Here is a 12,297-nt window from a genome sequence, read left to right as displayed (position 1 = left end):
TAGCACACCCTGTTGTCGTGGAAACAGAAGAAATACATTTATGTCGAACGCACTCACTAAGTTAAGTGACTGTCGGTTTATCAAAAAGAAAGATATGGATAAATACAATTGTACTTAGTAAAGCATACCACCCTATGAGATTATGTGAAAATTGATTTTTTTTTTTTCATGCAACATTAACCCTTTGAGGACGGGGGGGGGGGATCCCCCCCCCCCCTCAAAGTTTCGCGCTATAAATCTGTTGCGAGGCTTCTTGACTTTGTTTGTTCAAGTCTCGCACAACTTTTGAGACCAAATTTGCAACATCCGCGCATACTTTTACGAAGACACGCCCATTATTGTAACGGAATGTCCCCCCCAAAACGGGCACAATTTTGTGATTTTGTGTACATTTCCTATGGAAAACAGGTGCTCTGTCATGAAGGTCATGAAAACCCGATTATTTTTACAATTAATCACTTTCATTGATTAGTTTTGTGCTAATTATGGTAGAAAAGTGGTCAGTGACAATTTCCAATAGAAAAACAAAGAAAAAACAAAAGTTGAAAAAGTTGAAAAACAAAGAAACACATAAGAAATTATGAAAAACAATAGAATACATTAAATTTCACCTAGAACAGCCACTTTTCGTTCCTGTTAACATCTTGATTATGTTTTGGCATGTCATGAGGATCCTGAAAATGTAAGTTTCGAGGAGTCCTGGGGGGATGCACGGTGACCCCCCCCCCTTAGGTACCCTACTAATATGATTTTTTTCATATCATTATTATTATCATTGCACAAAAGGTCAACTGTTCCCAAGTGATGGGCAGGGCTGTAAAAGGCCTCTACTAAAACACACTTTCATATACGAGTTCAGTTCTTCATAATATACAAGTTTGTTGAAATTATCAAAAAAATTTAATGACTGAGGTGCCATATTGCATGGGAAATTGACAGTATGACCACCATTGCATGTACCTAGGTAAATAAGATAGCTCATGCTCATGGTAACAACCGAGTCAAGTGAAATTTGCGCAATGATTATTTGGAGCAAAATGAGATACCGAGATACACTGTACAGGTGACTCCTGTTATACCAGTATACACTGTACAGGTGACTCCTGTTATACCAGTATACACTGTACAGGTGACTCCTGTTATACCAGTATACACTGTACAGGTGACTCCTGTTATACCAGTATACACTGTACAGGTGACTCCTGTTATACCAGTATACACTGTACAGGTGACTCCTGTTATACCAGTATACACTGTACAGGTGACTCCTGTTATACCAGTATACACTGTACAGGTGACTCCTGTTATACCAGTATACACTGTACAGGTGACTCCTGTTATACCAAAGTCCTCAGGACCAGAAGTTTTCTTACGTTATACATGTATTGAAATTTCAATATAGCTGAATAGTATAGAGAAATATAAGGATAATATAGATGATAATTTAGAGACCTGATTTTTTACTTCATTATACCAAGAATTTCATTTTAACCTTGTTTGTTAAAACATGAACAGTGCACTTTGTTGGCCAAGCCACATCTTGTAAAGGATTTCAGTTGCTAATGAGTGAGATGTGTCAGATATTCAACAGGGGCGGATCCAGGGAGGACCGCAACCGGCACACGCCCCCCCCCCCTTTTTTTGTTGAAACAAAAGAAATAAAAAGAAAAAAATGGGGAGGGGTGCGTGCGCCCCCCCCCCTTTAATTTTGTAAACATGCCCCCTCTTTACGGAATTCCTGGATCCGCCCGATTCAAGAACCAATCACAGCTTGTATACTTCCACATTGACCAAACACTTTTCACACCAAAACTCAAAAACCTTGATTTCATTCACTCAAACATGAGGCACGCACACAAGAAAAGTAGAGCTCGTGTCACTTTATTTCTTGAAGATACAGTGATCAATTTCATTCAGGTCTTCACTGCACTAACAAAACAACAAAGCAAATGCAAGTATACCCTAGCAAGAGAAAATTATTCTATATACACAAATAGCATTCAAGGATGAAAAGGGATTTATTTAAGGCCTTCAGTAAAGTAAGAGTCATCAAATGGAGTAGCAATTAAATTAATGTTGCCTATATCCTCCTTCATCTGCTCTCAATGTCAAAGCTGTGACTTGTTGGGTAATACATAGTTGGGACATAAAACTTTGCCACTTAATAACTTTCAATTGTCAGCAGTTAAGTACAAAACTATTGCTTTCATGTTACCATCAAGTGGGAAAAAAAGACTTCAGGCCCACCAAAAACACCAATAATTCCATATTACATACTGCTACGCAAAATAATAAATAACATTTTTAGAGCTGTACACAAAAGGTTGGGAGTAAGGATATATCCTGTTATGCCTTTAATACACACGGTACATTGTTTGTTCAGCTGAAGGAGAACGGTAGCACAAAATCTAGACAACACAAGAGCATATTTCCTGACTCGTTCTTTCTACGCTTGGATTTCAGCTGAAGTTATGGATAATGCAACCCCTCTTGAGAATCGATTAAGCTATACATTAACTGTTGACAGCAACCATAGTGTACACTCCAGACTCAATGCAGCTGTAGCATATTTTAGGCTATCAGCGGTCAGAGTTTATCTTGGCATCCTGAAGTAACCATATGGGTTGCATTGTGACAATGTTCTACAAAGACTTTGTCTTTTTCGTTTTGACATTGTTTGCTCGCACACGTATTGTGCTTCCTTATTTCAATGGCCTTATTTCTTTTTTCTGTTCTTTCTTTCTTTTTCTGTTCTGTTCTCTTTTTTTTTTTTTTTTGGGGGGGGGGGAGAAAACTGTTTCAGTTTCACATTAGATTCATAATCTGCAACACTATGTATGGGTCAATACAGTTATTGTAACCCCCAATGAAAATACAGCCAGGTAATGTCGTTTTTATCAACTGCAAATCAGAATGCATAACTGTCAGAGTTAATTTGAGGCATCGCGACCTGATGATATCAATGACAATGTGCATCATGTTTTCATTTCCCAGTCTGAAAAAAATACTGAAAAAAAAAAACAAAACTCTGGATTTACAGGCACTTGTTTCTTGTCGAGAAGCCCTCATGGCTTCCGATACATTTCATGTTGGGATATCCAGTCTCTCATAAATTAGACACTCCAGTCTCTCGTTACACATTAAATTTTCAGGAAAAATACTATCTGCACAATAAGCACATCACATACATTCTCCAATTGGAGGAAAATTAGAAGAAGCATTACAGTCATCCATCTTGAGTAAGCACTTCCACAAATTACTATAAAGAAAAGAAGCGATGATTATCGGACAGAAGTGCAAAAAACTGCACAGCTGGACCACTTCCTTGCCAAGTGCATTCAGGAGATGGCCACATGAAAACTGTTAGAAATCTTGTAAAATGGCAATTCATTCTTGAATTTCACATGAACACCACTATAATTCAGTGATATTACGAAAGGGACTAGCATACGAATGGCCTTTTTCCTTGGATCACTGTAAATCTCCTTTTGGTTTCATATGACAGATACGTACAAAAATCAACAATCATGAAAGATTCTCAACAAGTAACTAATTCATCAACATTTAAAATGCATTTGCAGAATTAATTCTTAGAAAAATTACTTGGCAGAAATTAGAAATAAGCAGGTGCTTCATCGTTGTAATTCATATAAAAAAGTGATGCATCCACATATACCTACAAATTTCTAACTCTCACACTTGCCTGTCCTACTTTTATTTCACCTACTAAAATTGTACAATTGTAATCATCTTTAATCAAAGATAATCAAGATAGAAATAAATCTGATAAATATGCACATCAAACAACTTCACAAAATAGTGTCTGTACATGGAGAGTGCAATCCATTTATGATTTTGTGATAAGTCACTATACAAACACATGTACATAAAAAATTGTAAAAATTACCTCTTAAAAATCAGAATCTTCAAAAATATTTTACAAACCAAGCATATTTACTGTACAAACAGGAGACACATAGACAAAGCAAACGACTTGCATCAGTAGAACAGGACTCATGGTCAACGGATTGCATGAAAATTCAGGTACATACGACATCTTTTTGTGTGGTAACACCAAAGTATGTGTGCCACTCCCAACTTAAAAGTGGCCAAACTCTTATTTTCTTCTACTACCCAAGCAGAGAATGGTGGAAACCACACATGAATCTTTTACGAATATTCAGATGCTACATTCTACCACAACAAAGCAAACAATGGTGCAGTCTTACTTGCTCTAATATTTCATTATCAAAAGGGAAAGATCTACCTGAGCCATTTCTTGTGCAAAATAAAAGCACAACTAAATGCAATTGTACTTTGTACAGAAGATGGCAAATTCATAGGCCAATTTCTTCTTTGAGTTGTCGACACTAAAAGAGGGCGCAAGACTTGTGGAAAGGATTAAATCCAAGCAGCTTTCTACAACTGAACATGTTGCTAAACTTAACTGAAAATAATACCCTAGGACAATAATGGTTCACTTGTGAAATTAATTCTGGTAACAGTCTACAATCACAAAATGGATACATTTCTTAACAATTGAATTCTAGCAAAGCAAAATCTAAGTCACACTTAGAGTTTAAACTTTCTCGCTGAAAACAACTACTTATCATCAATAACATTTCAAAATAGCATCACAGCCCAAATGATATAGGGAAGAAATACAGCAACAGAATTGAATAAATATTCATCTTTGAACACGGCATCAAACAGTGACTCGGTATTTCAATTCATTAACGACACAAACACAACTACACACAAGTTTTCAACAACACCTCAAATTTGCATGACAAGAAGAAACAGGACTCGATTTCACTTATTGGAATGTAACAACAGAGTCAACAAAGGAAACAGCAAAGAAAATGCATCACACGCTCACCTCTCTTATCTATGAGGGAGCACATGAGAAAGACAGTAAAACAGGTTAAGATAGGCACCTAATGCGACTTGAAAAGAAATGTACACCATCACCACACTTCCCTTTGTTTTTCCAAGTCATGTCAGTCAGCAACCACACATAATTTATCCTCCCCTTTTCCAAGTATCCTTCAAACGAATATGACACACTGCTGCCTAAGTTGTTTTGTAGTCAGAACACCAGGCTGTTTGGTTCTTGAGAGGGGGGAATCGTCTCTTCAAAGACAATGCCTGACAGCAGAAACATCACTGATAATCTAACAAGTTCATTCTTTCGGTTGACACCAATGCACTATTTGTATCCAAAAATTGATCTAGCTCAACTACTTCAGAGTCATAAGCATACAGCTTGCAACAACAGCAGATAATCTGCTCAATAAAACAACAGGAGCCTAATTCACTGCTGTCTTAGTAATGATTTACTGTGCATAGACTGATAAACCATTATCCTTCAATAGGAATGTTTGATGACCGACTTCAGTTTGACTCTGTGCCGTACTTTTTGTACAGAGCAAGGTAAAAAGTACATGGTAAAATAAGTCCTCAGACTTCTGAAACTTTTTCTCCTCATTAAAGTGCTGCCTAATGTGCTAAATTTCTTTGCAGTTGCTAAAACATAATTCTTTATTTCATTGCCACATAGTGTGAATGTTAAAATATTGCACACTAGGTCATTCATCACATTTAATTCCAAATCAACTCTTAAAATATAGTCTCTTATCCTCTTTTCAGTTTACTTCATACATTCATTAGCTTTTCAACATTCCTATTCTTTCTTGTCATTTAATTGCGCTGCTGCAAGAATCCACAAAATATTTTCTTATTGCTTTTTGTCCAAATGCAACGTCACACACCAAAAAGACTGCTGTGGCAAGCGTGAAATTGACTTCAGTCAAAATTATGTGTTTTGACGCCTCAACAAAAGTGCAGTAATGTGCAGCTTGTGACATTTAAATTTTGCATATTGCCTTCTAGAAAAATACATCAAGCCTGATGATAAAATATCTGAAAGTACATTCTAGTAATGGACTTAGTGCTCCGCAGTACCAAGCAGCCCGATGTTACAGTGGAGAAAAAAAAAAATCAGAGCACTATATATCATTCATCTGAATTAAGATGAAATTCATTCACTCACCAGACTGTTGACTTCATGACAACTGAAACACATACATCAACATCCTACTTTCAATCAATTCTTCTGACAGCTCAGGAGAAACTTCTTATATTCTCCAATAGCAAAACATACATGCATAGCCAATCAGTCTCAACTCTCCAAATTCTAGACAAAGCGTAGTTGTGGGATTTTTTGCTGCACAGACATCTTGTTAGTTTCTTTGGCAGTACACTAGAAAAGCAAAAATGTAACTAAATGCCACTAACACCAGCAGAAGGCTTGCGATTCTTCAAGCGCTACTCTGAATTAGCCCGGCAAATGTGCGTAATAGTTTCATCTGTGAAGGCCACAGCTGCGCCTAGTCTGTTAGATCAAACTGCCACTGCATTTAATGGCACACAATGCAATTTCAACACATGGTTTCTTCTCATCATTCTGTTCACCTTGAAATTGTTTTGGCACTGTCATTTCATCTTTGCTTAACATATTTCATTTTTCTTACAAATTTCATGCTGGGAAAATTCGGATCAGGATCAGTGCACTAGAGCTGCACAGACAGGTTTATAAGATCTTATACTTAATGCAGAAGTCCCCTAAAATGCTTCATGAAATGCCCAGAAAACTATACTGTTTTTAAAGAAAAGTTCTTTTCTTGATACAGCATATTTGTGCATATCAGTCAACTGACTATTTAAATAACATAATTTCTGCCAACTAAACCATTTTCAAATACAGACCGATAAGGAGAACAACATAAGACAAAAACAAACTACATCCACTGCTTTGGTTCCAGTCCCCCAAGCTAGGCTCAGTCAGAACAAGATTGCACACAGAAAGCAAAGCCCTGATAGTTGACCTCCTGTGCAGCTTATTACAGTGATGATCTAGGCGGTCACGGCCAGTCACTGGTGAACGAAGGGTTTAGAATTAAAGACTAGCCTGCCATCGGGTGGCTAATCCTTCACAACCATACAGATGATGATGGACACAATGAAATCTAAGCAGATTTGAACAGGGTAGCGCTTCACTGGCTCACTTGGCGACCCATGGACACACTCGAAAGGCGACCCTAACTCAGCCTTATGAATGAATGATTGTCAGACGTACAAGATGTTTGAAAACCAACGTTTTCATTCCTACACATTTTTTGTGAGGAGGGAGAAAAAACAGAAGATTTAAAAGGCCAGAAAAGAAATATACACAGCCCAACTCTTTCTAAGGGTAGGCAGATGCAAGCCCCTGTTCAGTTTGCACTGCCGTTGCTTCCAGTTGCTAATGTGATGGTCGAATTCGTTGTGGCACTGCTCGTTTCTATCGGACTCTTCTTTTCTTCAACTACATCTCCGTTCTCGGTGATGCTCTCCCCACTCATTGATATCCTCTCTCCTCTGCTGTCCACTTTATCTGGATCAAAGATACAAGAGAAAAAGAATCGTGTTACTGTAAAATGAGGAATGTTCGCATGCATTTCAATTTCACGAATTTCGCGAGCGACAACATTCGCGAAATTAAAATACACACAAAAATTCTTGCCTACACAGTATGCATTGGATGCCAGTTGCAATTTGCGAAAATTTCATGCTGCGAGAAAGGCCATCGGCTGCAATTCGCGAAATGTTCATGCCGCGAATATATCTTGTTTTACTGTACCAGCACATTGTCTACTCATGTCAGCATATTAACCCAATGAGGACTAGCTGATTTTGCTTTAACACTCATTTCACCTGTCTGAGTCAGAGACTCCAACCCAAAGCACCTTCTGATCTGGAGATTCTCCCACCCGAAACCCCTAGCAAACGGGAGACTCTAAGTTGATGTGTGCGAAGTGCGAAGTTCCTAGGGTTCTAGATGTTCTCTGGTGCTATGTAAGGCTTATTTTTTCAACATACGATAGCAATAAGTAAGAAATCCTTTCCAACGGGAGACACAGAGCCAGGGCGGGAGAAATTAAATCTCAAGCGGGAGAACGGGAGATTTTGCAAAAATGGGCTTTCGGCGGGAGATCTCCCGTCGAAAACGGGAGAGTTGGAGTCTCTGCTGAGTATACTTGGGACTACTATTACACCAGAAATATTTGCATGCATTTTAATTTTGCGAATTTAGAGCAAGCCAAGATTTGCGAAATTAAATGCACAGGAAATTTCTCTACACTACAGTTGAACCTCTCTTATCCGGCCTCCCTTTATCCGGATCTCTCTATTATACGGACACAATCTCGCCGTGATTGAGAACTCCTACACAAACACACATGAATTACATATTACTTCGAACATGATTAATATACATTACATCAAATTTCCTTCCAAATTGCTTACCTTCAGACATTTTAACATCCCCAAACATCCCCAAATGTAACAACGAAAGGTTTGAGTATACACATTACTACATGTGGTACTACAATTCGCTACATCAGTACATGTGTATGTATATGTACATGTATAAAGCATTGAGTCTCCCGAATCCGGCCAAATCCCTTATCCGGATGAGCCCCGGTCCCAAATTGTCCGGATACGAGAGGTTCAACTGTATATGCATTGTATGCCAATGATAATTCTTGAAAATTTCACAACGCAAAAAAGGTCATAGGTTCCAATTTATAATAGTACACTAGCATATCTCATAAATAACAAATCTATCTTGTCCCTTTTTGACATATTTCAACCATGACCCCAATTTCCACTGTCCCTTTCCCCTAAAACTAGACTGTTCCAATTCCAGTACAGCTTTTTGAACATGTGAAATTTAAAAACAATATATGTAATGATGATCTTCAGATTACAGATATTTTTATGTCCAAGAGATATTTTTTTCTTTTTCTTTATTCTCCTCCCCAAACCCAGTTGGCCACTCAATGTAAGAAAATTACAAAAGCTCAAACCCTGTCATATATATTACACAGGGAATAAATTTGTTAGTGTTGATTATTGTGCCTCGCTTGAAACTGGAAGCAAGCCTATTTGAAGACTGGTTATGGAAATAATGGTCCTTACCCATGACAGCGATGGGCGTCTCTCCTGTAGCCGATGCCACCTTGTGCTCTATGAGATAGAACATGTACTCGTCGTACAGCAGGCGAATGAGGTGGAAGGAGCCAAAGCTAGCTGCACTGCGAAGTGTCAGGTCTCGGATGACCATTGAGCTGTGAGAAGGGCACACAGGAAGTACACAAAGAATGTAAGCACTGATATCTATTGAAAAGACTTATCTATTTGAAGGATAACTTTACTTTCCATTTACTCTAAGAAAGACAAAGATACTTAATTTTCTCCAGTGAATGATACTGTATGGCAATGAGTCTTCAGTTGTAGCACTTCAACTGCAGTGCACTCCCATTACATCAAACACAGCAATGAAATTTTGTGCCCCAAATTACTATCTACAATGGCTAGAATGAAATTTCAATATAATGATGGAAAACTGGTGACCCTGAGGACTTTGTTACGATTAGAGTTGAGTGTAGAACTCATTATAGCTGGCTATAATCAGTCAATTTCTGTTCTGACACCCCCAGATATTTTGTAGAGACATCTACAAGCAGCATGAACATTTCTAAAGTGACCTTGGTTCAACCCCCAGAACCAGCCAACCACCAATCACATACCAACAGACCAACGCAGCTACGCACCTGTAGAAAGACCACTTGAGGAGGAACTGCCGAGCTGCCTTGGCAAATTGGGGTGAGCCTTCGTGGGGCTGGAGCACCTGGTTGACCACGCCTTTCAGCCACGCCGCCCACTGCTCCAGGGAGTTCTGCTGCTGCAATGTCCGCTTGAAGTCCTGCTCGAGCTGCTGGACGACGGAGTCTTCGCACTGGCATACCCACGATGCTTGCTCCTGCAGGGCAAAGGTCAATTTATTTATTTCACTTGGAAGTAGCCATGGTAACACGAGCCAGAATAATCATTTTCACATTGACTGCAGTGCATGGTGCCAAGCAATTGAATCATATTGGCTAAAATCCAAGTAGGTGGTTAAGTTCTATTTCCTGTTAAGTCATTTGATGACTTGCAATATAACAGTGGATCTGCGAGACTGTATCCAATGAGAGCATTTCCAAAAAATAAATCATTTAACTGTGACCAATATGTAAAAATAACGTAAATTCTTTATCACTGAGGAGAATCATCTCAACAAGTGTGTACCTTCCCTATGAAGACAAACAAACATGTTTGTCAAAATGCAAGCATCAGAACTTTTTACAGTGACAAAATAATACTTCAATTCACAGCAAGAGAGAACTCAAGATTTGTATCTCATTATAACAGGAAAGACTCTATTCAAAGTTGATCACAGAAAGAAAAATTTACTACAGAACTGTCAAAACAAAACTGACAAGGCCAGATTTGAGCACCATGTTTGATATTAATTACCACGATGAGTTTAGGTGAAATGGCTCCTGTACAAGAGAAACTGAGTCTTGTCATGCTTGTCACGCTTCTGTAAAGCGCATTGAAACCCTGAAGTGTGTGAAATGCGCTATATAAAAACCAGCTATTATTATTATTATTATTATTATTTCAGTGATGCTACTTCAGTGATTGGATGAAATGCACAATTTTTGGTTACATCACCCTGTGTACATCCAACATAATTACTGTTGTTATGAGTAGCGCATCATCATAATCACAGAAATCAGCATATGGCACACAGAAGGTAATCAGCAAACTGCCAAGTCCTGAAAGGAAATCCTTTAATTTCCTACAATATTCCCTGAATTACACAGGCAGCTTCCAAGCTATGCACTGATATGATCGATTTTCATACGGCGTTGTTATATCTTTAATAGTAAGCAAACATCAAGATATGTTTTGTGCATATGCTACAATTTCAAGCTGCATTGAACCAGTGTTCCAGGACTCCCTAAAATGCACAGACATGCACACAAATTTTGCAAGCAAGCAGTACTTATCTTTACTTCAGATCATTTCGCAAGTGTGTGCAGTCAAGTGGTTCTGTGAAATAACTCAACAAGCAGCAAAACTGGATAAATTCTGAAACACTGATAGCTTCCACATAGCTGTTACATTGATAGCTTCCACATAGCTGTTACATTGATAGCTTCCACATAGCTGTTACATTGATAGCTTCCACATAGCTGTTACATTGATAACTTCCACAAAGCTGTAAAAATATATGATACACAGATAGCGATACACTTGGCTTCCAACAGACTGCAAGAATCCCCAAGTTTCCATGGTAACGTACCTGCACATTTGCAAAGTCTACCCTGTTGAGATCACTCAGCATCTGATTGATCTGTGATGTGTTTTGTAGGACAGCCCTGGCGGCCTGTGCCAAGTGGTTGAGGGAGGTGTAGCGTCGAAGGGTCTGGGCAAACGCCGTCACAGCTCCAACCTGTTTTATTGATCAAGGAAATACTTCTTTACAGACAAAGATCAGACCCTTTGTTAGCTGTGTCAAATCAGGAACAAATATCAACAAAATACATCACCTATACTGAATAAAAACATTTTGAATTTACCTAAATCTATGCTTACTGCCAAAAATAAGCACTTTTAAGAAATAAGCACATAAGAATGAATTTCTATTTAAAAAAAAGACAACAACAAAAAAAAAACACAAAAAAAAACACAAAAAAAAGCCAAAAGTTAGGTGAGAACTACACAAGCACTAACTCCAGCAAAGTTCAATGAAGGTAGTACCCATTTAAATGTAAATTGCTCATAACAATATTTAGCTCTACTAGTACGGTAGGAGAGGAGCAAATTCCATGAAATCAAAATTTGATTATAGTAGATGCAGACCAAATCCGCGTGTAAAGGTAATTCAGAGTACAGTCAACTCATGCAAGGAGGCAAATGCATAACCTGCACTTAATTTGTCATCTCTTGTGGTAAAGTGATCACTTGTGATGTTTCGACTCGAGGACGTGGAATGCAAATCATGTTTTTCCTACAGATAAACCATCAAATGGGTGTAAACTGAGTAGCTCTCTCACGACCTCTGACCTTTAAATTCAGCATCTCTTGTGGGGTGTTGTGCATGCTGTTTCTCAGCCAGCTCTCAAGGCTCTTGGCAAAATTCCTGATAGCTTGTGTCAAGGCACCTGCAAAAAATGACAGACTTACACACATTACCGGGACTTTAATGTCACGTTAGTAACACAGTGCACTCCTGCTATAACGAACATGGTTACAACAGAACTGTCGTTACAACAACGTAAAATTTCAGGTCCCAGAATTGTCAGCTATATATCCTTACATACTTTACTGTTTGTCTATTACAAAATTTCTATATAATCAAAA

At 38.3% G+C, this 12,297-nt stretch overlaps 1 protein-coding gene across 5 annotated transcripts in view; it reads right to left on the bottom strand.

Moving 5' to 3' along the window:
- Positions 1–1,865: 1,865 nt before the first annotated feature.
- Positions 1,866–12,297, bottom strand: part of LOC140237115 (DNA-binding protein RFX2-like) — a 39,939-nt gene continuing 29,507 nt past the window's right edge. For all 5 annotated transcript variants that reach the window (XM_072317055.1, XM_072317053.1, XM_072317056.1 and 2 more), the window contains 5 exons: positions 12,001–12,098; positions 11,237–11,386; positions 9,657–9,865; positions 9,022–9,170; positions 1,866–7,435 (listed from right to left, as the gene is read on the bottom strand). In XM_072317055.1, the coding sequence (XP_072173156.1) occupies positions 7,275–7,435; positions 9,022–9,170; positions 9,657–9,865; positions 11,237–11,386; positions 12,001–12,098 (767 nt within the window). In that variant the 3' untranslated portion in view covers positions 1,866–7,274. The remainder of the gene's footprint in view (positions 7,436–9,021; positions 9,171–9,656; positions 9,866–11,236; positions 11,387–12,000; positions 12,099–12,297) is intronic.

Source organism: Diadema setosum, chromosome 13 (genome assembly GCF_964275005.1).
Source record: "Diadema setosum chromosome 13, eeDiaSeto1, whole genome shotgun sequence".
Taxonomy (NCBI): domain Eukaryota; kingdom Metazoa; phylum Echinodermata; class Echinoidea; order Diadematoida; family Diadematidae; genus Diadema; species Diadema setosum.
The sequence above is the reverse complement of the archived record's forward strand: the minus strand, read 5'-3'. Positions and strand labels throughout refer to the sequence as shown.